The sequence below is a fragment of the Musa acuminata genome, chromosome BXJ2-9 (assembly GCF_036884655.1).
Source record: "Musa acuminata AAA Group cultivar baxijiao chromosome BXJ2-9, Cavendish_Baxijiao_AAA, whole genome shotgun sequence".
Taxonomy (NCBI): Eukaryota; Viridiplantae; Streptophyta; class Magnoliopsida; order Zingiberales; family Musaceae; genus Musa; species Musa acuminata.
This window is the reverse complement of record NC_088346.1, coordinates 3533931-3560256: the sequence shown is the minus strand read 5'-3', so window position 1 is coordinate 3560256 and position 26326 is coordinate 3533931. Positions and strand designations below refer to the sequence as shown.

The window sequence follows — 26326 nt, the reverse complement described above, 5'->3', positions numbered from 1 at the left end:
ATCGAGGCATCTAATCAAAACTCATTCGAGGACTTATATAAGAATGAGCAAGTTTTCTTTTCTTGAATTTGGTGAGGATTCTAATAAGGTCTGATCTACGTTAAAATTGTCTAGACTCATGATAAGATATATCTAATGAGAATCCTTTCGACACGCAAGTTAGTCTAGTCTTTGTCCAAGTCAAATAATAAGAGATCGGGGAAGATTCAAAATATTTGACATACTAATAAAAAATTTATTTTTTAGTAGATCGGACTCCACGTGTTGAGATCCTATTGGGTAAGACTATTCATCAATTTTCTTTTATTAAGTAATTTATATATTTGGACAAATTTTTCGTCGTGACTTCTTTACACGTCTTAATGAAAACTTGTATAGACACGCACTGCTAGTTTTCTTCTTTTTCACTTTTGGTAAATCTTTTAGTTGGCATTGAGGAATTGACTTCAATCCTAATAGATATGGATTGAATGAGACCCCTTTCTTCCATGATGTCATGATCCACATATCCGCCCAAATATCTGCTCATACGAGTTTGTGTACCGAATGGCCGCAACGTTATCTCAAGCGGCTCTCAATTTCCAAGAAACGGAACGCACGGCAAGTACGACGGAGACGTCGCAGCTCCTCCTCCTCCCCCTGCCATGAAGCCGACGACAGCCAAATCGAAGTGGGCCAACGATTCGGAGGCCACACGCCAGCGATGACGAAAGAAGGCAGAAAGATCGACCGATGACGGCACGCCCACCTCCGAAAACGCTACGCATGACCGGCGAAGCAGTCAGTGGTCGATGCCGAAATGGTGTCGATCGGTTCACACCTTCCGTTTCTGCACGCATTCGTGAGAAACAGATTGGCACCGATATATGCTTTACATTTCTCAGAGATAATCGCAAAGAATTAGAAAGCATTTGACGATAATATGTTTGTTTACATATGGATTGACTCACCATTTATTTTAACGTGAACAGTCTTATTTAATACTCGAGCAGTACACAGTACAGATAACCATTACGCACATCGTCGAGACAACGAGGTGTTCCTTTACGGATCGCCCTTGAGAAAAGGACATGGTTGAAGCTTCGAAGCTGTGGTGTCCACAGAATCAACACCGGAGATCACCTCTCCCTTGAGAAGGCCTGCGAACAGCTCGCCGGGGTCGTAATAGATCTCCACCTCTTCCGCCCTCAACTGTTCGTCCACCTGCATGGGAACGGACACCATAAAACTACAGAGACACAGAGAGCGTGTGTAGACTGTGATGCATGGTTACCTTGAGAACAGCCACACCGGTGAACTCAACGAGCTCCCCGGTGGGAGCATGACCTTTGTAAGGGCCCTCCATGTAGCCCCAGTGCCTGTACTTGAACGCGATGGCCGGAGGCCCCGAGTACACGCGGAGCACCTCCCATGCGAACCCACGAGGGAACGCCATCTGGAACACATCGTGTGACGACTCGAAGGTCTCGGCGTCGGCCTTGTAGTACTGGAACTCCGGCGGCAGGGAGGTCTGGAGCAAGGCGTTGTAGCTCCCCAGCGCCAGCGTCTCCTCCCCCGTCAGCCCCTTCCTCCCGTTGACGAAGAACTTGAACTTGGCGGGGCTGATGGACTTGAAGTCCCCCAGCCGCGTCTTGTGCGACAGCTCCATCTCCCATGTCTTTATGGCGTTCTGCACCGTCTCCTCCAGAGACCCTTTGGGCCACTCCTGTCGCCGAACAAGAATCGTTAAGCTCGTCGTTAAGAAGACGATAGCAGAGGAGGCGAGAGATTAACGTGCCGTGGTTCTTCCTTCTTCGAAGAGCTTGTTAACGAGATCGTAGGTGGGAGGGGCGCCGTGTCTCCAGTGGGTGTCCTTCTCTCCCTCTCCGACCAGGTAAGATCTGTATTTGTCGCCCTCGACGGCCATCTACACGTGTAGCACACGGCGTTCAGGTGTAGCGGAGATGGAGATGGAGATGGGAGGCAGAAAGCCAGAGACGGAGAGAGGAGCTCTATGTATCTAAATATATAGGCGCAGCAAAGAGATCGCCTATTGTTGGAGCCTTACATGGCTTGGTTCGGCAGGAGGTTGTCGACCCAAGTCGAGTTAGGTGTTTGACTCGTAGGTGGGCCAAGTGACGGGACGAAATAACTGGTGGGAGAAAATTGGAAAAAGTCAATCCAGTAGTTTCGATCATTAAGATTATTTTATATAAATTTCTATTTATTTTTCAGTTGTTAGTTATCTATTTCGTCAAATAGAAACTGAATAAAACACACAATCAGATCAGCGGGATTAGGATAAATTAAAGTGAGTCAACTTGAAATCCATCGAGTTAAATTGTATGGGTCGAGTTTTCAGTCAAATCGGAAAGTTCAAAGAATTACAATTAAGACATTCCTTCCATTATCCTCCCTTTCAGTACCAATCGTTGATCCTCTTCAACTTTCAGTACAAAGAATTACAATTAAGACAGGATTGAAATGCACAAAATGAGAAAATGTACCACTTCACTGATAAAAAGGCACGATGTAGCATCAAAACAAGGAAGCTTTGATTGAAGGACAGTACAACTTTATTGATCCAAAGAAACAATGTAGCACTATAAAAGAGGAAACTTGATTAATGGTTAGTATGAATTATTTGTCCCGGACTTCATACAGAAGACAACGTGCATGCGCGTAAACCTATCTAGAATTTATTTTACTTGAGAACACATAGAAGTAACTACGGTGGTCTTTCTTTATCTAGCATTCACATCCTGATGATCGTTGCTGCCGACCGCCACTAGCCACGTCGATAGTGTCCGGTAGGTAACTTCAACACCAATAAAATTAACTTCTTTACAACATTAAAATAGCAAATAAAGAATGAATCAAAAGTAACAAAAGAGGTTAAATATAGCATCAAAAGTGTCCTCGATTAAGAAATGGCAACTCAAAGTTGTGGCAGGTAGCTTCAACACCGATAAATGGCAATTTAAGAGAACGTAAGAAAGAGTGCATAATCATACACCAGAAAACAACTAAGTAGAAAGAATCACTGAAAAAGAAGGAAAAAAAATAAAACTCAGTTCTCTTCAGTATTGCCGATAAAGACAAGGACTAGCCCAACATTAACTTGAAGATTCAGAATGCCTGTGTTGTTAGGAATACAATTTAAATGTGCTTCGAAAATCAAATTCAAGTTTCAGCTTAGAACAAAGAATAATAATAATATGAAAAAGAACTTACATGTCGTCCTCGGGTTCATTCTTGAGAGCAATCTTGGCTATACACTCAAAAGCAGATTCCACGTTGATGCCCTCCTTGGCAGATGTCTCAAAATAGGGGATATTACCCTTCGAAGCGCACCAGTGCTTTGCCTTCTTCTCAGAGACCTGAAACATCAACAGTCAAGTTGAGATCAAACACTATAAACCACTTGCATGAAGAAGCAAATAAATAGCGCTAATATCTTCATCAGTATGTAAAATGCAAAAATTATAAAAGAGAATATATTTTACCACTCGACTATTTCCACCATCAATATCTGTCTTGTTCCCTAAGACTATGAACGGGAAATTTTCCGGATCTGAGGGGCTTGCCTGAACAATTACAAAGAAATTAAAATATTCAGACACAAGCTTTGTCATATAAATTGATGGCACAGGATGAGAGACTGTCTACCTGAATCAGAAACTCCTCCCGCCAATTGTTGAGGTTATCAAATGATTTCATGACATTAACATCGTACACAAGAACACAGCAATCTGCACCACGATAGAATGCGACACCAAGACTTTGGAACCTTTCCTGCCCAGCTGTATCCCATATCTGAAGGGACAAAGAATGAGATTGAATGGTCTAAAATTTTGACCTTCTAAATACAGCATGGAGGATCCTTAGCATAGAAAACCAAGGAGGTAATCTTGTACAAGTCTATGATAAGAATTGCATGATGTGAAAGTCAATGTGTTGGTGGAAGCTTAAATAAAAAATCAATATATTGGTGGAAGCTTATATAAAACTAAAACACCATAACTCAGAAGTCATGTCCTGTATGGGCATTTCATACAGATAAATACAGAAGTTCTTTCAACTGAGATTTTCAAGCAATCACATCATTAAATGAATCTTATGAAAGGATACTGATGTTTGGAGATATTAACGACAGTTTGCTTGATTCAGTATCAGTTTATAATTATTGCAGCCTCATTTGAATCCCAGAGAGTACATATCAAGCTTGAAATTTGAACATTCTCTGCAGGCAATGATTCAAATGACTAATGAACTCTCAATTGAGGAAGAGATACTTGGAAAAGTCCATGAGATGTCACTTGAGGACTGAAGATCTTATGGCTTCCTAGAGGTGCTGAATTTCAAACAAGAAAACATGTGTACTTGTTCTAAAGTAAACTTTAAACCACTAATTATGGGTACTTTTATGGCTTATACAATAGTATTTTGTTAACTTTGAAGTATGATCTCATAATTTAATTCTAGAGCATTAATTATTAATGCTCATGTCATTAATATGCTTTTGAAAAGCTAAATTATTATTACTAGCAAATATTTTACTTGAGGTTGCACTAATTTAATTAAGAATGTATTATTATTTATTTATACTAATTTATATTTTATTTTCATTTAAAAATATTTTAAAATGTATCATTAGTTAGATTTATTAATTCATGTTTTACTTTCATCTAAAAACTTTACTATGAAAGTTATACATTATATTTAATCCAACACACATTGTGTATTTTTTACTATTTATAGTTTAGGCAAAAGAAAAACTTGTCACTGAACCTAAAAAATAGCGAGGGTTAGAAAATCAACTTGTGATTTCTCATCACTATCATAGACTTCATTCCAACAGCACCTTCTCAACAAAATCATGTTGTTAGGCCATCAGATATTAGGCACAACATAGACATCATTCTCACATACCGGTAACATAATAGTTGGTGCCAAGAAATGATTTAACCAGCAAGATATTCAGTTCCTCGATTCATTAGCAAAAAGAAAAATATGTATAGTTGTGAACTCCACAAGAATATTTGCAAGCTTGTATTCCTTAAATTCAGCATCAAAATTCCAATATCAATCACGTTTCAAATCTTAAAATTAATTTATCTTAACAAACCCTCAAAATAATCAAGATGCAGCTGCCATCTAAATTCTTAAGTGTCATACCATAAAATGACAGCTTTACTTCATCAGCAAACACACATTTGGCCTATAAATTTGCATCAGACAGCTGTGTGTAACAGAGAAGTTTTCAATGATCTTGAACCGATAACAAGTCATACCCAAAGAGATTATTTGTATGTAAAAAATTTGAGACGTCTCAAAGACTGATATATAAATAGGAAAGATTCTCTAAGAAAGAAGATCAGCAACTTCATCAGTGTCCAGGTTTTAGTATTAGTATTATCAGAACCAGACTGGACAAAAAACTGGGAATTGGACCCCTATAAGGTCCAATTTTACAATTAGATCATCCATGAAATCAGATTGGATAAAACCAGCTGAACCAGTCCGCTTGAACCAGCCAAGTGGCCAAGAACTTAGTCTGGTTCTATACTTGCTCCAAGATAGTGACACAGCAGACCTGAATCCCAAATTTTTTTCTCTTGGACGACACCTGAAAAGACAACACCTTTCTCTTCAATGATGCCCCCAGGTGCCAATGGTCCAAATATTTTAGCCCAAGATTAGCATACCGTGTAATGTATGAGATATTCAGATTATATGATAAATTGGATAGCAGCCAACATGATCAGTCTTTCAGGAGGCAGTCAACAGTATTCTTAACATATGAATGAATGAGATATCCATGATAAAGACTGTAAGAACGTAAAAGATACAACCTACTATGGCCACAAGCATTCTATGGCTTGTCTACGAATTATATTTGTGTACTTAATCTGTAATACTATTCTGCACTTTCCGCATAGAATACAGCAAAATTGATATAAAATGGGATAAAAGGGTTCTGTTTCTCGGACACCCTGTGGCGCTCAATCTAGTTTGGTGCCTGAAAAAGTACTTTTCTAGATTTTCTATCTGAGAAGACAATATGAAGATCCAAGCAAGATGAAATCAGTAAATTATAAAAAATAATAAGCAATATTTTTAAGAACTAACATCGCCCTTGCTTGGATAAAGTGAGTTAAGAGTATTTCCGATCTTACTCTTGTTACCCGCTAGAAAACATAGTGGTTGATTGCAACACGGTTGCAAGACCAAGACTTACCTGTAACGTGAACAGTCTGTCATCAATCTGGACCTCTTTGGTCAAAAAATCGGCGCCGATTGTAGCTTTGTACTGGATGCTAAACTTTCGATTCACATATCTAACGAGCGTAGTTAAAGGTCAAACCCAAACAAATCCAAGAAACATAGACAGATACCACGCAAACAAACAAGAGGCACATCACCAGAATCAAACTACCAATGACTTCAATGGCCAGTGGATACTGATTCATTAGAGACGTCTTCCCAACCCTGTCACAAGCAAAACAAAGGAAACCAGAATCACCATCAAAAGATAGTAACTATGTGATAATTTATTTATCAAGGACGGAATAGAGAGAAGAAACAACACCCGCTGTCACCGAGGATGATAACTTTGAGAAGCTTTCTCCGGCGGGAGGCCATCGATCCTAGACCCGGGAGCTGAAGACTTCGGATTCGCCTCAAGAAGAATCAATCCGGCTTACGAAGCGTATCGATCTAGGGTTCTGTATACAACCACGAGATGGAACCCTACAATGATCCACGCGGATCGATCAAAGAAAGGGGAAAGACTTGGAGAAACGGCGGAGACCAGTTATTTATACTCGTCGACTTCTAGAGGTCTACCAAGGTAGGGTCTCCAAAGTTGTCGAATCGTATTTTGACGCGTGGATATGTAGCTGTTCTCTCTTTGGACAATATAGCCGAAACAGATCCCTTCTCCGAGATGAAGGGGACAGAAGAGGCGGTGAGGTTTGATGCCGAGCCAGACGGGATGGGCAGTACGGCCTGCGGGAGTATTCGCCCAGACTGGTTTGTGGATCCGCCGTTATGTTATCGTGTTGTATTTTACTATCCTTTTGCGTATATTATTTTTCTAATGTTGATATTAATTATATATATAATATGGACGAATTTTCAGAAAACTCTTCATTTTGAAAATTTAATTTTTTTCTAGAAGAAGTCTCTCTTTTTATTTTTTTAATAATACTTTAATAGAAAATCAAAAAATAATCTTTCTTCCTTTCATGAATGTGATCCGGACCGTGTATATAGAATTATAAGAAGCATCTTTATTGTGAATGATGATTCTAAAATTAAAATATTATGCTATCGATGTATCATTTATATAAAAATCAATGTTTAAAAAAGATTATTTGATGTGATCATTTGATACTCACGTTAGTAATCCGATATTGTGGACTTAAAAAGTTTGAGAAAAAAGTTCTTCGTAATATATATTTTTAAAATAAATTTTATGACGTTCTTCATTATTATAAAGGAAGAGAATAGAGTTTATGATTATTTTTTTACCATAAATTTTAAGTAATTTTTTTTAAAAAATATTTTAAATGAATTGATTCAATTTAATTGAACCAAAACCAAAACCTTAATCCAAATTAGGCATTTGAGCTTATTAGATTAATTAATTTAAATCAATTAAGGATTTATGATAGAAATTTTCATTGGATTGATAATTTTTAAATTAAAATCGATTATTCGAATCAATTAACCAAACCAAAGAAGGATACCTAAAACTAAAATTATTTATACTATTCAAAATTGAACCAATAATAAACTAATTTAGTTTGGATTCAATTATATTTTTATTTGATTTTCTAAGCTGGTTTGAACACCCCTACTAGATCATCATACTTCGTCAATGTAACCCTTCGCTACACTCTATAAGCCTTAGAAACATAATCCACTACACAATTTAGCGTTTCGACATAACGATGGGTGTCATTTTATAAATAAAAAAATTAAAACTTAGGTTATTTAAAAAATACACAAAAAAATATTATAAAAATATAGTAAGCAGGGTTTTGGAAATAAAATAAAATAAAATAGTACGAAAGTTTCGGCCCTTTTAACTTACTTTCTTCGTTTACATGCTATATTTAAATTTATTTGATATTAATACTCTTAAAAATAATAAATTATATCGGTATTATAATTATTTCTGCGTGAAAGGTATATTGGGCCTCGGTGGGAGACGGCGGCTTGGGAATTCGGTCGAGGAAAAGGGGCGACAAGGATATTCATGGCTTCCAATGTTTCTCTCAAGGGGAAAGAAAAGGCCGGGAAGGGCTCCAAGGCGTCGGAGGAGCGGTCGGCCAAGTGCGTCAAGGAGTGGAGCACCTGGGCGATGAAGAAGGCCAAGGTGATCACCCACTACGGATTCATCCCCTTTATCGTCATCATCGGCATGAACTCCGAGCCCAAACCCCAACTCTACCAGCTCCTCAGCCCCGTCTGATGTCCCCTTCCAACATCGGCAAGTTGACACTTCCTGATTGTGGTTTTTGGTTCTTCCCATTAGGGATTTGGGTTCCTTGGCCTACACAATTAGGGATATTGTTTCTTTCGAGTGCCCTTGATTAGAACATATAATTCGTCGACTCGTAAACTTTCTTGAATCGACGATTTTATGCTTACAATGTCTTCGCAGACGTAATTAATTTGTTTTGGTAGTATAATCGATCGTGCTTGCTCATCATGAGAATTGATGCAATTGATGATAGGTTTGCTTTCGGTATCATATTGATGTGTCAATCTGGATGACCTTTAATCCAATTTCTGTCCTTTTTAGCAAACAAAACTTACATGGTTGAAAACTAGGTTTCAGGATTGCTCTGTCCAAAGGTAGCAATTAAAAGGTACTCTGTAAATTTAGATGATTCTATCAGGTGGCTATTCCTTTCATTGAATTCAACTGTTTGTTGTGGCCATAAACAAAAGAGTCTATCAACCTTCACGCCATTCAAATCATTCATTGCTTTTAACTGATGTTTTCCTTAACCCTAAACCGTGTTGACGCATTTTATGTGTTGCTTTTTTTTTTTATTTGAATGATCATCGTATCTTTTTTACTGTCAGCTTTGACTAAGCTGGAAAAAAAAGGTTGCTTATTGAATTCGATTCTTTTCTATATACATCTTGTAGATAGCTTTGGCCACAAAATATTGCATTGTGTCGAACATTCTAGCAAAGGAAGACTTTTTGAAAATTTTTATATTATGATTGAACTTTGATCATGCTTATGGTGAAATATGAGAACTAGTATCAGTTACTAGTGACTTGAAAATAGACATGATATGGTTACTTTTTTATGCTTACCAATATTGAGATCATTTCTTTTCCAAAAATTATCTCCTCGTCCTCGATATCAGAAGGTACAACTCTTGTCATCACACAGTGTAATGTGATAAGATGGTTTCGATACATCAATGATACATAAGAGAATTTGTTTTTGCAGATATTTTGTAAGTTCTGTTGAATATAACTGTCTCTGTGGATTATTTTAGTATGGTGCAAATCAATTGTCTGGAGATTTATTGCCTTCAACACCTAGTTTGCTCAAAAGACAATCATAAACACCCGATAAGGTTAAATTTAGCTTTTGGCAATGACCTCAAGTCCTCATGTGTGGGAGATTGCATTAACCTGGCTTAGCCTCACATAAAAAGTGGGGGACTTGGATTGATCATCACAGTCTAATGGGAGTACTATCATTTACTTGTTAAATTCAACCTTAAGCATTTCAGACTCAACAATTTAATGACAGTTATTCCGATGAGGCCAGGTCATGAGATTAAATGCTATAATACATGATTCAATCTTAATTTAGAGTTGTAATGCTAGTAGAAGGTGTTTAGATTTTGTGTCGACCGTACTAGCATTTTGGAATATCTTGATTCTTAAGTTTTTGACATTTTCTGGCAGTCATGCCTCTTTTGCCGCCAATTAACTACTCATATATAAATGCATGTGCATGTGTAAATGAAGTGTTGTTAGATTCTTTTTGTTCAGTATAATAAATTGACCTCCTGAGTGATGGTATTGGCGAAATGTATTTTCTCAGTTCAGAGGGTTGGACGTTCGAGCTAATCTTACATACCAATCATAGTCTAATGTCTTCTGAGATCTCTTAGTTTCTAATCATAGTCTAGTGTTTTCTAAGATCTCTTATTTTCTTGAAGTTGTTTTTATCCAATGGTATCTTTTCCCGTGCACAAATCAGGTTATCTTTTTTTTAAATTAAATTAGTAATGTTATTTAGTTGTTTACTAGTTTTTAATCTTTGAACAAAGGATGTTTGTGTTTGTTGCAACTCGAAGAAGAGTTGAGAATTTTAATCTTATGAGTGTATCGGGACTTAGATTGACTAATAAGAATTTGATTAGTATACTCTAATTAATTTTGATCCGAATAATTTGAGTCAGTAGCTAAGTTCAACAAAGTGAATGAGTTTATTATTTTATCATGTCAGATCGTGATAATTAGAATTATAGTCGATCTAAGATGTTTGAGTAGGTAAGAAGACAGAGGTAAGATAGAGAGTATATGGATCCTCTCAAAGTTAGAGTGGACGATAAATGCCTGAGTGGAGAAGATGTGAACATTCTAATTTAAGATAGGATTTTTAAGGGGGATTGAAATATATTGGTTCAAACATAATAAAATAATTAATAGTTTGTGTTTGGAACCACTTCATGGAACATACCGTGTAAGGGAGGGAAGGAGGGCGAAGACGGTGATGTCACTGGTTGCATTCGTCGGCGCTGACAGAGGTGACTGCATTGCGGTAATGGTCATGTACTACAGTATAAATGGGAGCAATAATAAATCCTTCACGGTTTTACCTGTGCATCACACGACATGTTACTACACCGCTCACAATGTGTACACGAGTTGTTGACGTTCCACTTGCGAGGCTGTGTCCAGCGTGATACGAAGTTACCAATTGGCCATACGGATCAGATGCGCGGGCGAGCCGCGTCGCGACACAAGCAATTATACTCGCCCCGAGCAACCATGAATATTTGCCTTCCTTCTCCACCGGATTAAAACTAGGCGGTGTGACCTGCGTAGTTTGTCACCTCTGTTTTGTCAGCTTCGTACTGGTGCAAGCGGTCCGATTGTACTTCACCACGCACGAGAGTTCGACAGCCTCCCCAGTTTGTCCTCAAGCTGGTGTTCACATGAGCCTTCGCGGTGGTCAACAAAAAAAAAAAAAAAAAAAAATATATATATATATATATATATATATATGCTTGTGACACAAAGAGCCAAGTTACAAGAAAACAACCGAGGGAGCTTCCTTACTCTTTCCTCAGCCCTTCTCACCCTTAAGTTGATCATCGAACGATAAGAAAGGCATTCGATGACCGTGAGATATGGCCTAAAGCAAGATACCGGTAGGGTCAATAGAGTCAGTCTGACCACTGCTTGTGTTTGTGCACCATCAACAGATACAAGCCAACGTGCAAGACAAAGGCAAATGGACACATCTTTGATGCGACAGAGCAGCACCCTAAAGATGGATGAACGGTTGAGAGAAAACTGGGGAGATGGATTTACCTATCATGCAGCGTGGTTGTCAGGAACATGAGAGTAATCGTCAGTGCATGGACAATACATTACTGCTACTGCTACTGCCGCTGGAGGTCTGTACCTGGAAAATATAAGTGGTGGTTGATAGAGAACAGAGTCACGAGCGGAACAGTTCATGTGCTTAAGATTCCGCTACAGATAGCGGCTTGCTCCATCCCGAGGAGATGGGAATAAGAGGGCAATGACATGAAGCGTTGAGCTCAAGGCAAGGCCGCATGGATAAGACTTGCACAAGTAGTAGTCCTTGTAGAAGCGGGTTGAAGCATCGGTTCGCTCGAATGCTTCTTGGCTCCTCTTGCAGCTCCACCGCGACTGCTACCGATGTGATTAAGCTTTCTAGCAGCACTCTCCGACAACAATTAGTGCCAGAAGAGTCCTCCATCTGCCGCTCCGGCGACGGTCAACGTAAGCTTCGCAACCCTTTGTCGTTCCCTTCAAACGATGGCGGCCACCAGCACTGCGTTGCTCCCGTCGTGCAAGGCTCTGTTCACCGTGGTGCCCGCCGCTCCGGTCACGAGATTAAAAAGGAGAGGAGAGTCACCGAGATTGGCGAGCGTAGCAAGTGCCCTCCCGCTCCTCCGGATTCTCCGATGAGGAATCGCTACTACCGCTCTCACGACGAAGACAAGAAGAAGAAAGCTTGTGGGAGGAGAGGAAGCAGCCGAAGAAAGGCAACGAGGAAGCTGTTGTCAAGCAACGGTTATGGATTTAGCAGCTCTTCTTCCTTGGATCGCAACGACGAACTCGGTCTCTTCAGCAGCGGCGAGGAAGAGGAAGAGTCGGGAACTCTGTTCTCGTCGAAGAGCTTTTCTTCCGACTCCTCCGAGTTCTACCGCAACAACAACGGGAGGAGGAAGAAGAACAAGAAGAAGAGCGGGAGCAAGAGCATGAAGAGCAACCAACCTTTGAGAGGGACCGCAACCGGTAAGCTTTGGCCATTGGCCTCCCTTTCCTCGGCAGAGAAGAAACACAAGGCAGAGGCAGAAATGGAGGTCGGATTCCCTGTGGTGAAGAAGTCCAGTGATCCGTACATGGATTTCCGAAGCTCCATGGTGGAGATGATCGTGGAGCGGCAAATGAGCAGCGCAAGCGACATGGAAAGGCTCCTCCACTCCTACCTTTCCCTGAACTCTCATCTCCACCACCCCGTAATCCTCGAGGCCTTCCTCGACACATGGGAAGCTATCCTGGGTGAATAATACATTTCGACTTCCTTTGTTCTTCCCCCGCTGTGAAATGGAGTGATACACTTAGAATGATCGTGATGTATGTATCAACGTTTCTGTGTTGTTCCAACTAAAGGTTCGTGATCATAATTCTACCAATCCCACGAATCAAACAAATTGGCGAGCAATTGTTTTGTTTGCCCATGGAAATTGCGTAGTTTCAGAAGCTTAAATGCTTCCAAATACTGCGTGGAAATTGGAGACTAAATATCCAAGACGGGGGTTGGGACGTCTTCCCCTGATCCATGCTCTCTGTCTAACCTGCTGTTTGTCTTATGCATGACCTGCTTCCAGTGGCATTAACGTCGATGGATCCGCACTTGCTTGCTGACACAGTCTCAGACGCCAACGCCACCTCTTCTCTCGTCTTGGCACGCGAACCACGTCAGGGTCTGTCCTCTCTCTGCTGTAGAACTTGCGCGAGTATTGTCGGAGTCGTATTATGCCTGATGGACAAAACATGCCTTCAGAAGTGTAGCTTAGCTGCTTGGAACTCATGGAGAGGGCGGAATCGTGGATACCGTGGATGCCACACATGGTTTCCGGGGCGGCTTCTCGAGCGACGCGGGAGACCAGCGGGAGCACAACAGCTGTTGCGCATCGATGTGAAGCGCTGCGTACAAGGTATTCGAGCAAATGCCGCCAACGTCCTTGGTGTCATCTTCCAACTCGGAAACCGAAGCACATGGTGGGCTCAGCCAACGCCGGGCGCGACTTCGTCCTCTTTCCCCGTTTCGAGGTGACCCGAGACAGGTAAAAGAAGTATTTGATCAAATAAGATGGACGATTGAGGTTAGGAGAAGTGACACGAATGGTTTTGACCCTAAAACTAGGACGAAGGTTGACACACTTTGCTTCTCTAATGGAATGCTCGTGAAGGCCGTCAGGAAATCGAATCGGACCGGATCTTAAATGGAACCACATTAAACCGGTTCAGCCGGCTCGCTTTCTTCGTTGCGCAACAAATTAATTATAACTTTAAAAAAAACGAAAATTGGAATGTGTCCCCATTTCAAGTAACTCGACGAATCCTGTTCGTTGGATCTCATAATCCCGCGATCCCAAGCTTGCCTTCATTCTCCTCTGCCCGCGGGGATACACGTCCCTGCCACCGTCCCATTAGGGTTTCTTTCCTGCTCGTAGTCTCAACTATTGATCGATAAGTACGCCGGGGACCTCGCCAGTGCCGTGCCTGGATCGGATCCTGGATGATGTCGGCAGGCTTTCGGCATATGCGCCGTTGACGGCTCCGCGTTCCTCTTCGTCAAGGATTTCTGCGTCTTCCGCAACGTCGAGCTCCTCGCTGGATGCTGTCCGCACTCGCATTGGCGTCAGATTCGCCGTACGAGTTGGCATCTTCTCCTTCGACTGATCGGATCTTTCAGCGCCCCTTAGGACCTCCGGATGTCGGTGGTGAATCCCGCTGCGGTGGTGCCAAGGGATCCCGACAATCGGTTACCGCTGTTGGATTCAGGAGTTCCTTCATGGTTCGGAGGAAATCTTGGAAAGAATCAGGAGGATGAAACGAGTGAATGTAGAGGCAGCAAAACGGAGAACTTGCTGAGTTCTCGATTCACCACTGAGCCCTACATCCGGATATAAATGAAGTATCAATTCAGATATGGCTTCGTGGCAGGTAAGATTTTGAGGTCTCCTTGTTTGCCCCGAGCTTTATTATAAGATCAATGTGGTGTTTTACCCTGTTTATGTCTTCGTATTGTATCGATGCTTCAAGGAGAATATATAGGTAGGATAGGAAGTAGCCTAATAGCTGACCGTATCATTCTCTCCTGGAACGTCAAAAAGAAATTGGTCCAAGCGAACATCCCTGGACTGGCAATTTGGTATGCATGTACAATTTGGTCCAAGTTTGCCCACTATTTGTCATCGTATGTAAGCTCATGTTCCTTTCCATATCGAGCTGGCAGATGTCTGCCGTTCAATGTCCTCTTCATCTTATCTCAGTAAATATGGTCTGTCTCCTCTAATTTTAATCGACAAAACGTGAGGTTCCTCAATCAGCTATTAGTTTCTCCTCTGAGCTTCATCTTAATATGATAATTTTGTGTTTGGAATATTATACCATTCAGTTAACGCTCTATATTGATGATCAAGGAAGGGTGTACATTTTGGTCAAAGACTCTCGATGATTACCAATCATGTGAATATCGACATATACACAGAATGATTGTTATGGAACAATCTTTCATTTTTATAGTTATAAAACGAAGCAGATCCACCTTCGGAAGTAGAGCCATTGACATATATCTCCTTCATTTCGGCCAATGACCTTTTACAATCTGGTAATTAACCATCTTATCATTGGACCAGTGGGAATTTTTCTTTTTAGTGAAAGGATCAGAAGCTTAATATCAAGTGTATAAGGATAATGATTTGTCTTTGTATCAAAATATTTTCAGCTTAATGGCATACATTGTTTATTGGATTATGTCAGGACTTCAATCAATTGGTACATTACGGCATGTTGTTCTGTAAGAATCTCAATCATTTGCCCAGTGAGACAGCATCATGCTTATTCTTAAGATCGTAGGGATACATTAACAGGGGCCAAGATTATCATAATTGTTTTTCAAGTGATAGCCAATATTGATGGTTATTGTGGAATTTAAAATTAAGAATTTTTTCATGTCAGTTTTTCAATTGAATTTGGTGAAGACTATATAACTAAATATGTTTTTGTGGAGCACTCTTGGATAATCAGCAGGATCGAATGATCATCAAATCTATAGATACAAACCACATTTACTTGTACTTGAAAGAAAGTACATAAAGAATAATAATGATGTTGTCAGTAGAATGAAATTAGGTGGCTTGGTTTAACCTTCAAAAAAGAGAGTGACATGAAAATAGATATGGATGTTAGCATTGGGAAGTAACTAAATTGATTTCTCATCTTAGATGCCAGTCTTTAGCATAGCCACTAACCTTGTATGTTCCAAAAAGATAATTCTTGACTTGGAAAATATAGTAAGCTTGATTGTTAGTTAGGTCAGTATCACTACAGTCTTAATATATTCATGTGGATGTCAATGGAGGCATTCCTCAGCCATTATATAGAACCTCAATCTCTGTCATTTTCTGCTGCTGTTGTATGTTATAATATTTGTAGGGATTGAGCAGCAATTTTCTGTATTGTGTGAAGTACAAAATTTTCATAAATTGCTTTCACCATACAATTCTCACTTTGAACTGTTCAGGTTTTGTTTTGACAGGCTTTCGTATATTGAAAGTATACTAATGTCTACTCAATTACACTATTATCAGTTCTAGACTTTGTACTGATTTCTATAGAACTTAGCTAGCGGATTACTGATTTCTCTGGGTGTTTCCTCATTTTCTGTTCATTAGTGCCTTTCTTCTTCCACTTTCCATCTTTCTCTTTCTCATTAATTAAATGGAAATTTAGATTTACCTACCATCTTACCCCACTAGTGCTTCCCGGAATAAAACTTTGTTTTCTTTTTAAATCATTTGAGATGGTGTGACAGTCTGCTTCAGGGAACCTGATTTGTGTGTCCCTTATAAAAGCTGGACTATAATATTTAAGTTGCCAATATTCTCTATATCTTTAATCAAGATTAACACAGCAACAATAGTTTTCTCTCCTGGTTGTTGTTTTGTGGAAAAAGTTTGAGGAACATTTTTCTGTTTTGAGTAATGAGATGCTTGTTCTCAGTATCGCAAAAAAGCTCAGTTTGTGACAGTAGCACTTACAAGTTACATATTAGTTGCTTCCATGACCCACAGTGATCACTGGAAGTCCTTGGAAATAATGCCACAACTGACTCTTCGGGGCCTACCTCTGATTCTCCTGCAAAAGTTTCTGTAGGAGTGGAGGAAATGATGAGAAAGTATATTCCTAATGCCTATTTAATATGAAATAATTAATCATGAATTTTGGCCATGGTAATGGATAGTCCTTTCATCCTTGTACTCATTATTTTTGTTAGTTCAAGATGTTCTCAAGATGACACATTTCAACAAAGATGCTATAATTTGCTTACAGAAACCGTACATTCAACATCTTTCATATTGCATACTGAATAATAATTTAAGGATAGGCATACAAAATAGAAGAGATTGGTTATACAGAAAGGTGAGTTAGTATATTTGCAGTTGATGGTGGCATTAGAATCATGGAAGCTATGATGTTGTTAGGCTTTAGCAACTTGCGTTATGAGCTTGTCATACTTGCAAGTGACCCTGGTGACTCAAGTAGGTATAATCTGCTTCTTTGATGCTCTTGTAGTTTGAGTTCGTGATGGACAATTGACTTTTCTTAATTGAGGAACGTCTTTGAGGGTCTTTATATTTTTCCTGACAAGTTTTTCCATGACCCCGTAAAGCAGAATAAAGGACTAATTGGTTATTCTTGGATATTACAATTTCTTCTGTAGGCAATCATAACTTGATGATATATGTGTCCGAAAAGGGTTTTGGTCAGTGAAGTTGTTGCTACAAATGCTTGGGTTTAACTGCATATAGTGCCTTTCTAGGATATTTAAATTGTATAAGCTTGCAGCAGACATGAACTAACAGTCAGATAAACAAGGACAATCATAATAGTATCTTCAAAAGCTTCTGATAACTTTCACATGAATGTTCAAAAAATCAATAAGATGATTAGTTATTCAGAGGCATGCATTTAATTACCATTAATGAATAGTTTTTACTAACTGTAGTGCCTTTTCATTGATTTCATCAGTCATGGATTGCATGGTATTGATCAATGAGATTATTAGATGCATGTAAATGAAATCCAAGGCTGTTTTGGTTGAGCCCTCAGCAGGGCTAGGCGTTCTGTCAATTTGTTTTAGTTGCCTTTTATGTTAGTCATTTAACAAGTGGACCATAAGGAGAAAGCATATTCCATTTGGCAATTACCCAGCTGGCTCCATGTGTATTTGAGTTACCCGTACACGGTTTAATACTTTATCTGAGCTAAATGTGAAGTTCAAGTTATACAAACACCTTTGTACTTTTCTTTCACAAAATATTGCTAGTTCCTAAGCAAAAAGTTACTCCTGTGTCCCTATGCCTTTTATTTATTTGTTACTTTAGCCACCAGCTTTCTTAGCTGTTTTAATAGTTTATCAAAGTCAGACAAGATAGTTAGTTTAACTGAGACTGTCAATTGTTCCTTTGTCAAAGTCAGACTGAAGCATGACAAAGTCCTGAATTCTCATATATAATCAATCACTCCTTTGCCATGCTGTATCAGGAATTTGCTTTCATCATAGAAGCATGATGAAGACCTGAATTCTCGTAAAAGTTCTCTATAAATTTAATCACTTGCTCCTTTATCATGCTCTATCAGGAATTTGTTGTATCGTCATAGAAGCATGATAATCCTCTGGTATAAGTTCTCTGTAAATATAAAACTAGCTCCACTATATGGTTCAGCAGATAGGTTCTTCGGCTTTTTAGAGGGAGCATGCTTGTGGTGGTTTTATAGTATGCACCTCTTTGGTATCAGAAGGAACTTTTCAGAGTTCGGTGGTGATTATTTTACAGTTAAGATACCATATGCTTTTCTCAATTTGTTTCAGACACATCAATACACTTGATGTTCAACTATGGATAGTGCTTTCTTAGGTGAAAGACATTCCAGTAGAAATGTTACTGATTCTATCTGGCCCTTCATATAGCCATTTAAGATTTGATTTATTGACACGATTAGATTTATAGTGCCAATGTCGTTCATCTACTGCTTCGGCAAAGGATAAGCACTTGAACCAAATAAAGTGTAATCGGAACATTATCGTGTTCACTTGGACATCCTTGTGTGCAAATCATCTAGCGAACTTGCAACTCTACTATCTAGAAAAGAAAATTCCTAGTACTGTTTATGCATTGATCTTGAAGATAAGTGAATGGTTGGAGCCCATAACTGTGTTTTTTTTGCGAGGTAAAGGCCATCTCGATGCTAAACTGTTGATTACTAGTCTATGTGGTATAATTGAAGCTGATGGTGTCCCCTATCCTCTTTACGTGTTGTTGTATTGCGTCTGTGTGGTCGCTTGATGGGATTTTCCACCTGTCCATGCACACTGCACTGGGGGGAGCAGAGTGTAGCATAATAATCATTTGGTGGTATGAGGAGGGTTGTTACCTGTAGGCACTGTGATTCGTGGTTAAAGCTGACACAGTAGGGGAGGATGCGATCTGCTGCTGCTGCTGCCCATGGCATGTCGCTCAAGATTCATAATGATGGGTGGGTTTGCTGCGCAGCAAGCCCCACCATTTGGGATGTTGTGCATGTCAGTCTAGTCGTTGTTGTTTGTGTTCCATTCCCCGTCCTCCTCTCTTTTTTGTTTCTCCATCTATCATCGCTGTCATCTGGATTCCATATTCCTGAGCGTGGGATACGAAGTACGAGGCTTGCCTTAGTTACTTTTAAAAAAGCTTCGATTGCTTGCAAATTTAAGCTAGGTTATGGATCTCCTGGAACCAAGTCCAAAGAATGCTTCGCTGCCACAAAGATAGGCGGATGTGCAGGCTGGAATCCGGAACGATCCAAAAACCCAAATGGGATATATGGTGCCAGGGGTGAGAGACAGAAGCAGACCGTACATGGAGTGGTGGAGGAGGATTGGAACAGTTGAGGGGAGGGAGGAAGAACCGAAAGTGGGAATAGTCGAGAGGAGCAGTCCTTGGGGGAAAGGCAAGCACGCGCTCTTACTAGGGGATCCGGAGCGAATCGATTACTACTGACAGGGTTGGATTGGCCTCTGCAATGCGAAGTCCGAGTGCCGTGGGTTGCCGGTGCATCGTGTGGCATGGGATCTTCCTTTGCTTTTTGTTGCTGGTGCTCCAGAGATTCCTAGCTTTTTTGTGGGTAGTCCATCAGATTCCTGCTCGCAAATGTACGGCAAGGATTGCCCATGTTTGTATCACTCGATAGGGAAACCTTCTCTGCCAAAAGCTAATATTCGTCGTTAATGGGGCTTATTAATCTTTTATTGTTTCTAGAAGTTGATATATTTTATTCAGATGAACAGTGTATGTGCCTTTGCTACTTCCATTCTTTTTTTTGTCTTGTGGGCTGTAAAAGTTGCAGGAATTCTTTACCTCGATACCCCATTTAGCTTGTCGTTAAAGGGTTTTAACTTGTCGCTTTTTCTGTACAGGTCGTAAGAACTTCCATTTGGTTTCTTCTGCTTCGGCTTTTAAGAGCACTTGAGCTTAGCCACTACCTTTTCGGCTTCAGTTGTCAGTGAGTGAGAAACTACTGTGTGGATCGGCAAATCCGTCCGGCATCCAAATACCCCGCAATACATATTGGTTACTACGTATGTGCTTCTATCTACGGTGTCCACCCCCAAGGAATAATAAATAAATACTATATGAAGGGCATCTCGAGTTCACAGGATCTATTCGTTCTCCGTTCCTCCTCATCTATAGCGGTGCCCTCTTTTTGCTCGCTTTCCTAGAACCATCGAGGAGGCGACTGCGAGGGAACAGAGTGACTGAACTAAAAAAGCTCTCAGCGTAAGAGAGGGAGACTGTGCATGAAGCGGTGCCAGCAGCCACAAAGGTTATGCTTCTTCTTAAACGACTTGCATGCGTTACTAGAACTGTAGTTTAGTGGAGCGGTTAGCAGTCGTTGCACTCTCATGGAGCGTTGGAGGGAAGCAGAAGGTAAAACGCTCCACGATCCCTTGTTCCATCTCTGCCCCCCCCTTGCCTTCCATCAACCGAGCGATGGCTTCCATGAGGTGGCGACCAGAGATGAAGCCGAGCGCAGCATCTGGGTTCCCGGGTCGATCATCGTTGGCGCTGGTCCGTCGGGTCTCGCGGTGGCCGCGTGCCTCGAGGCGAAGGGCGTCCCCAGCATGATCCTGGAGAGGTCCAACTGCATCGCCTCTCTCTGGCAGCTCAAGACGTACGACCGCCTCCGTCTCCACCTGCCCAAGCGTTTCTGCCAGCTCCCCCTCGCCCCCTTCCCCGCCTGCTTCCCCACGTATCCCACCAAGCAGCAGTTCGTGGCCTACCTCGAGGCCTACGCCCGGCGGTTCCACATCCGCCCCTGCTTCAACCAGACGGTGGTGAGCGCCGAGTACGACGGCCGCGTCAAGCTATGGCGAGTGCGGGCGGTCAGGGCCGGGAACGACAAGGCGGCGGAGTACGTCTCCCGGTGGCTGGTGGTCGCCACCGGGGAGAATGCTGAGGCGGCCGTGCCCGACATCGATGGCATGTCGATATTTAAGGGCCCCATCATCCACACCAGCTCGTACAAGAGCGGCGATGAGTTCCAAGGCAAGCGGGTCCTCGTGATCGGTTGCGGCAATTCCGGCATGGAGGTCTGCTTGGACCTCTGCAATCACAGTGTCCGTCCTCGCATCGTCGTAAGAGAATCGGTTCGTCGCTCATCTTCTCCGTGCAACCATTTCTGTTTCATCCATTCTTAGTACTTTGACATGGAATCTCTCTCTCTCTCTCTCTCTCTCTCTCTCTCACACACACACACACACACACACACACATCAAAAAGTAGACAGAGCCATGAATTTACTTATAAAGCTCCTTTTCAGTAGTGTTGCTTTGGTCGTAGTCGAACTTCTAATGATCACCGGTTCGCCGAAAGATAAACCTGAGGCTGTTCATGGCACAACACACATAAATCTAATCCGCCTCAACGACGAACCTGTGTAAAGAAATGAGCTGCTTTGTCATGCCAAGAGAAAAAACAAAAGCTTCTCCATGGAATCCTCTTTTCCTCCATGCGTTCTTCCACACTGATCTTTCACTTTATCGGGATCCATTCGCACGCGGAAGAAACCTTCTCGTCCCCTCTTCTTCTTCTTGGGATTTCTTTTCTCCCAAAGGTTGCACAGAGTCGTGCGCCTCCCTTTCCCATGAGGCATTTTGCCACCAAAGTCTGGTCCCATCACCACGACCGAGGCACGGTATGTGACGTCCGACAACAATATCATATCATGCAATATGTAAACTATGTGTCCATTGTCGATAGTAACATTAGCGATTGCATTGCCGAGAAGCCTTTCACTGTTGATCACCATTGCCAGGTGCACATCCTGCCGAGGGAGATGCTGGGGAGGTCCACCTTTGATCTCTGCATGTGGCTCCTAAAGTGGCTCCCCATGCGCACCGTGGACCGCATCCTCTTGCTCTTATCCAGGGTCATGCTGGGCGACATCCAGCGATACGGCCTCCGGCGGCCCCGGTTGGGTCCCCTCGAGCTCAAGTCGCTCTCCGGGAAGACACCGGTCCTCGATGTCGGGGCCCTGGCCAAGATCAAGTCTGGCGACATCAAGGTGATCTGTTGCTCGAGGTAGAGACATGGAAATGATCCGAGTGTGCGATGACCTTGGGGATGTGGTGCAGGTTTGCCCCGCCGTAAAGCGACTGACAGGGCATGGAGCAGAGTTCGTGGATGGCAGGTCCGAAGACTTCGATGCGATTATCCTAGCGACCGGCTACAAGAGCAACGTGGCGTCTTGGCTGAAGGTATGCACGACGATTCCATCGGGCAACTCGATGACCTTTGTCGAGGATGAAAGCATCGGTTCTGTTTTGGCAGGAGCGGGAGTTCTTCTCGGATAAGGATGGGTTTCCGAGGAAGGTGTTTCCCGATAGCTGGAAGGGAGAGCAGGGCCTGTACGCGGTGGGGTTCACGCGACAGGGCTTGATGGGGGCTTCCGTGGACGCCAAGAGGATAGCTCATGACATCAAACAGTGTTGGATGGCCGAACCGAAGCAACGCATGCTGCCATCACAAACTTGAGCTCAAGATTCTTCTTATGTAAGAAGACGGGTCGTTTTGTCATGTACATATCTGATTCTGGTTGTGTTGACTGACAAGTGACAGGGAGAATGAGAAAAAGAGGGAGACAGAGATTGGATTGCGAGTTTGTGTAGCGCTGATGTGAAGTGCATTTGAAGTTGATTTCTTTGTTTCTTGTGAGTGAGTTCCTCTGCTACTGTTCCTTCTTACGAGTGCAGCAGCTATTTCTCTAGCATTTCTACAAACACTTCGAGTCAGCAACATATACTGTATGCCATATAGCCTGCGCCTCTTTCTTCTTGTTGAAACAAAGGTAGGTAGAATCCTGGAGAAGTGAATGCTTCCTCGAACCCCACATCCGATCGAATACCTTAAAAACATATTTATAATCGAAGATATATTGCTTATGTTGGCTACATGATTCAATCCCAGATGAGCATTCATGGCAGGACACGGGCATCATTTGCAGTGTCGGATGATCTGTCAGGCCTCGATTCATTCTTCTTTCACCGTCTCCATCGATCTATTTGCCGGCGAACAGGATACTCACACCGCTTCCTCCTAGCACTAACATTTCCCAACAGGCGAGCACTCAAACTTTCTTCTCCGCTCTTCCTTCAAAAGCTCCACTGGGATCGAGCTAATTCCGGGCTGCTGCACTACGTGCCATGTGCATCGCAAGACGCAGAGCTCGTAAGAGACCAAGTCTTCGAGGCGCGTGGCTGGCTGGGAGTTAAACCCGCGCGCGGAGGCACATGCAGCGGCCGGCCGACGCATGTCCGCTGTCGCCATGGGCGTGGGTGTGGAGGTGAGGCGGAGCTCGACCGCATCGTGCCGAAAGCCTTGCGCTCCGGAATCTCCGGGATTCCGTTCGTGTGGTCGTGCTTAGCATGCGAGACGATCAAATCGCCAGGAAACACATTTATATATTTGTATTTCTAATGTGTGGTTGTAGAAAAGGATTTAAATGAATTTATGTTTTTGATAAATAATAGATTAAAATTATATTTTAAATATGCATCGATGTAAGTTTTATCGGCTAAAATTGTATTACAAAAATTCATTGGATATTTTTTTTTTGACAAATTTACCCTTTTAATATTCTTAATATATATATAATAAATTAATAAGTAAATAAACGAATGAATGTATATAATCTAATACAAAAATTAATTAATTAATAAATATGATAATATATATATATATATATATATATATATATATATATATATATATTATTTTGCGATCTGAGTCGACGTGGTGAATCTTTCACGTCTTAGACTCTCCGTCTCACGTTCCAGAACCGGCCTGAGTTGACTCAGGACGACGCTCTTGAAGACGTTGTCGGAGACTTGGGCTGAGCTCTTCTTGCTTCGGCCCATTTCCTGCGCTTTCGGACACGCAGAGCTGTGTGCATGACCAGCTTCCAAATCGGTCACACCTGTTATGGTGATGGTGGGAACTTACGTAGAAGGTGTCGTCGAGAAGCGTTGTGCTTGGAACGACGCGTTCGATTCAACCCAGAAGCGTTCGACTGCTCGTCTACTCGTTGCATGATGATGCATCATCAGTTTGGCCAACATCAGGCGATACCCCCGGCCGGAAGATGAGCCTGAAACCCAGGTCTGGCATGCGGCATTTAAGCCGTCCATGGCTTCGTGCGCTCACCTGCTTCTCCGAGAGACGGACGCGAGCTTTGAAGCAGCCGTATAAGGCCAAAGCCAGCGGTAGATGGGGCGTCCGGCCAAATGCATTCAGTGGCCGGAGCCTGGGACGGTTGAGTTGCTATCATGTCGATCCCTCCTTTGTTCTAGCTGGTGATGCAGCCATCATCCATGCCCTGCCCTTTCCCTCCCTAGAAATCCTCACTTCTCCAATCCATCGACACTACTTTTTCTTGTTTCGGTGAGTTTGATGGATCAGTTCCTGTCTCTTTTTTCGCTCCTCTTGGTAAGTGAAAACAGTCGAGTCGTCTACTCATTCTCGACTGTTACCTTATGCTTAGTTGCACTTGCAGCTTGCAACAGTATGCCATGCATCCTCTTCTCCTGCCCAAGTGATCTACTGGAACTCGGTCTTACCCGACACTCCCATGCCAAGAGCAATCAGTGACCTTATAACCACCGGTTGATCTCTCTGCCCAGCTATCCATCGTTGCAGATATCTGTCTCATCCACCTGCTTATAGTTTCTTGCGAGTTGCAGAGGTCGTCGCTGGCGAGAAGGCGGTCGGTGTTGGAGTCAACACGGGGCAGAGGAAGCCTGGAGGTCCCAGAGTTAATGTCGGCGTCGGCGTCGGCGTCGGCGTCGGAGTCGGAGTCGGAGGGAGGAAGCACCACCGCGGCACCGGCGTAAACGTCAGAGTTGGCAGGATGCCCTTCGTATACAGATACGCCGCCACCGACACCCAGCTCCACGACGACTCTAATGTCGCTCTGTTCTTCCTCGAGAAGGACCTCCACCCGGGTGCCAAGATGAAGCTCCACTTCACCAACACCATCTCCGGTGCCTCCTTCCTCCCTCGCCGAGCCGCCGACTCCATCCCCTTCTCATCCACACGCCTCCGTGAGATCCTCGACCGCTTCTCCGTAGAGCCTAACTCCGCAGAAGCCGCTGCGATCAAGCAGACCCTTCGAGACTGCGAGGAGCCAGCGGTGAGGGGAGAGAGGAAGACGTGTGCCACCTCGCTTGAGGCGATGGTGGAATTCAGCACGTCAAGCTTGGGGACAAGTAAGGTCAAGGCGGCGTCCACGACGGTGAGCAAGGAGGGAACACCGGCGCAGGAGTACACGGTCGCTGCGTCGGGAGTGCGAGAGATGGGCGGGGAGGAGCTGGTGACATGCCATGCAGAGCCCTACGCGTACGCCATATTCTACTGCCACGCGACGTCGACGAGCAGGGGCTACGAGGTGGACATGGTGGGGAAGGACGGGACGACGGTGGAGGCGGCCGCGGTGTGCCACACCGACACCACGGCGTGGAACCCGGAACACGTTGCTTTCAAGGTGCTCGACATAAAGCATGGGTCGGCGCCCGTCTGCCACTTCCTGCCTCAGGATCATGTCGTGTGGAGCCGCAGCGGTTAGAGCGAGCACGCACTTCCCCAATATGCACTGTGGTAGAGCTTATGGTCGTGGATGCGTCCTTTTAGTGTATTATTATGTATGTATGTGTTTGGAGCTATGTTTAGGGCAAAATAAAGGGGTTACTTCCTCCCATATATTTATTTGCTTTCTTTCTCTCTCATACAGCTGAGATATCCATATTTTACCTTTTCTCAAATACATGGACGACTTCCTTCATAATTCAAATTTATTTTGCCAAATAAAAAGAAAAAAAAAGTCGACTTTAATATTGTTGTGAAAAAAAAAATATGAATACCACCTCCGTAACATATGGATGATATATCAGGAGGATGGTCGTATGACTACCTCCTAAATGATTGACATATGATCGATATATCATTTACATCTTAGCATAAAAAATTTATCATAAAAGGGTGCATCAAATAAATTCTTATATACTTTTCTAATATTATTTAAGTCATTGGTCAAATCTTTCTAATATAAAACTAACTTAGCATCAAATAAATATTTATCGCATTTGAGGTTGGATGGGTTTAATAATTTTAGAGTTGACATGATTCAACCCCATTTGAGGTTTGATGGGTTTAATAACTTTAGGATCAAACCAATATGATGTCAACCAATATCAACTTATGATAAAATGTACAAT

At 42.4% G+C, this 26326-nt stretch overlaps 6 protein-coding genes across 7 annotated transcripts; 4 read left to right on the top strand and 2 right to left on the bottom strand.

The window, feature by feature from the left end:
• Positions 1-887: 887 nt before the first annotated feature.
• Positions 888-1992, bottom strand: LOC135622570 (pathogen-related protein-like). The gene is made up of 3 exons (XM_065124528.1): positions 1778-1992; positions 1274-1705; positions 888-1203 (listed from the first exon to the last, which is right to left on the bottom strand). Exons 1-3 carry the CDS (start codon positions 1904-1906, stop codon positions 1045-1047), a joined length of 720 nt encoding a protein of 239 aa, XP_064980600.1. The 5' UTR covers positions 1907-1992; the 3' UTR covers positions 888-1044.
• Positions 1993-2512: 520 nt separating this feature from the next.
• On the bottom strand, positions 2513-6826 carry LOC135622571 (ras-related protein Rab7-like). 2 transcript variants are annotated; one of them, XM_065124529.1, is made up of 7 exons: positions 6572-6826; positions 6445-6471; positions 6221-6320; positions 3649-3795; positions 3486-3566; positions 3214-3359; positions 2513-2797 (listed from the first exon to the last, which is right to left on the bottom strand). In XM_065124529.1, the coding sequence occupies exons 1-7, from the start codon at positions 6622-6624 to the stop codon at positions 2728-2730; spliced, it is 624 nt and encodes a 207-aa protein (XP_064980601.1). In that variant the 5' UTR covers positions 6625-6826; the 3' UTR covers positions 2513-2727. The 2 variants fall into 2 exon arrangements, with proteins under 2 accessions (XP_064980601.1, XP_064980602.1); XM_065124530.1 differs by lacking the exon at positions 6221-6320 and having other exon boundaries at positions 6405-6471; positions 6572-6789.
• Positions 6827-6913: 87 nt separating this feature from the next.
• Positions 6914-8681, top strand: LOC135622572 (mitochondrial import receptor subunit TOM7-1-like). Its single transcript, XM_065124531.1, has 2 exons — positions 6914-7014; positions 8176-8681. The coding sequence occupies exons 1-2, from the start codon at positions 6929-6931 to the stop codon at positions 8459-8461; spliced, it is 372 nt and encodes a 123-aa protein (XP_064980603.1). The 5' UTR covers positions 6914-6928; the 3' UTR covers positions 8462-8681.
• Positions 8682-11307: 2626 nt separating this feature from the next.
• On the top strand, positions 11308-12857 carry LOC135622569 (transcription repressor OFP8-like). The gene has a single exon (XM_065124527.1). It carries the CDS (start codon positions 11814-11816, stop codon positions 12795-12797), a length of 984 nt encoding a protein of 327 aa, XP_064980599.1. The 5' UTR covers positions 11308-11813; the 3' UTR covers positions 12798-12857.
• A 137-nt stretch (positions 12858-12994) lies between these two features.
• Positions 12995-23532, top strand: LOC135622568 (indole-3-pyruvate monooxygenase YUCCA2-like). The gene is made up of 6 exons (XM_065124526.1): positions 12995-13214; positions 13295-14460; positions 19976-21205; positions 21874-22122; positions 22193-22315; positions 22389-23532. The coding sequence occupies exons 3-6, from the start codon at positions 20462-20464 to the stop codon at positions 22590-22592; spliced, it is 1320 nt and encodes a 439-aa protein (XP_064980598.1). The 5' UTR covers positions 12995-13214; positions 13295-14460; positions 19976-20461; the 3' UTR covers positions 22593-23532.
• A 1282-nt stretch (positions 23533-24814) lies between these two features.
• Positions 24815-25778, top strand: LOC135622305 (BURP domain-containing protein 3-like). The gene has a single exon (XM_065124042.1). It carries the CDS (start codon positions 24964-24966, stop codon positions 25675-25677), a length of 714 nt encoding a protein of 237 aa, XP_064980114.1. The 5' UTR covers positions 24815-24963; the 3' UTR covers positions 25678-25778.
• Positions 25779-26326: the final 548 nt, after the last annotated feature.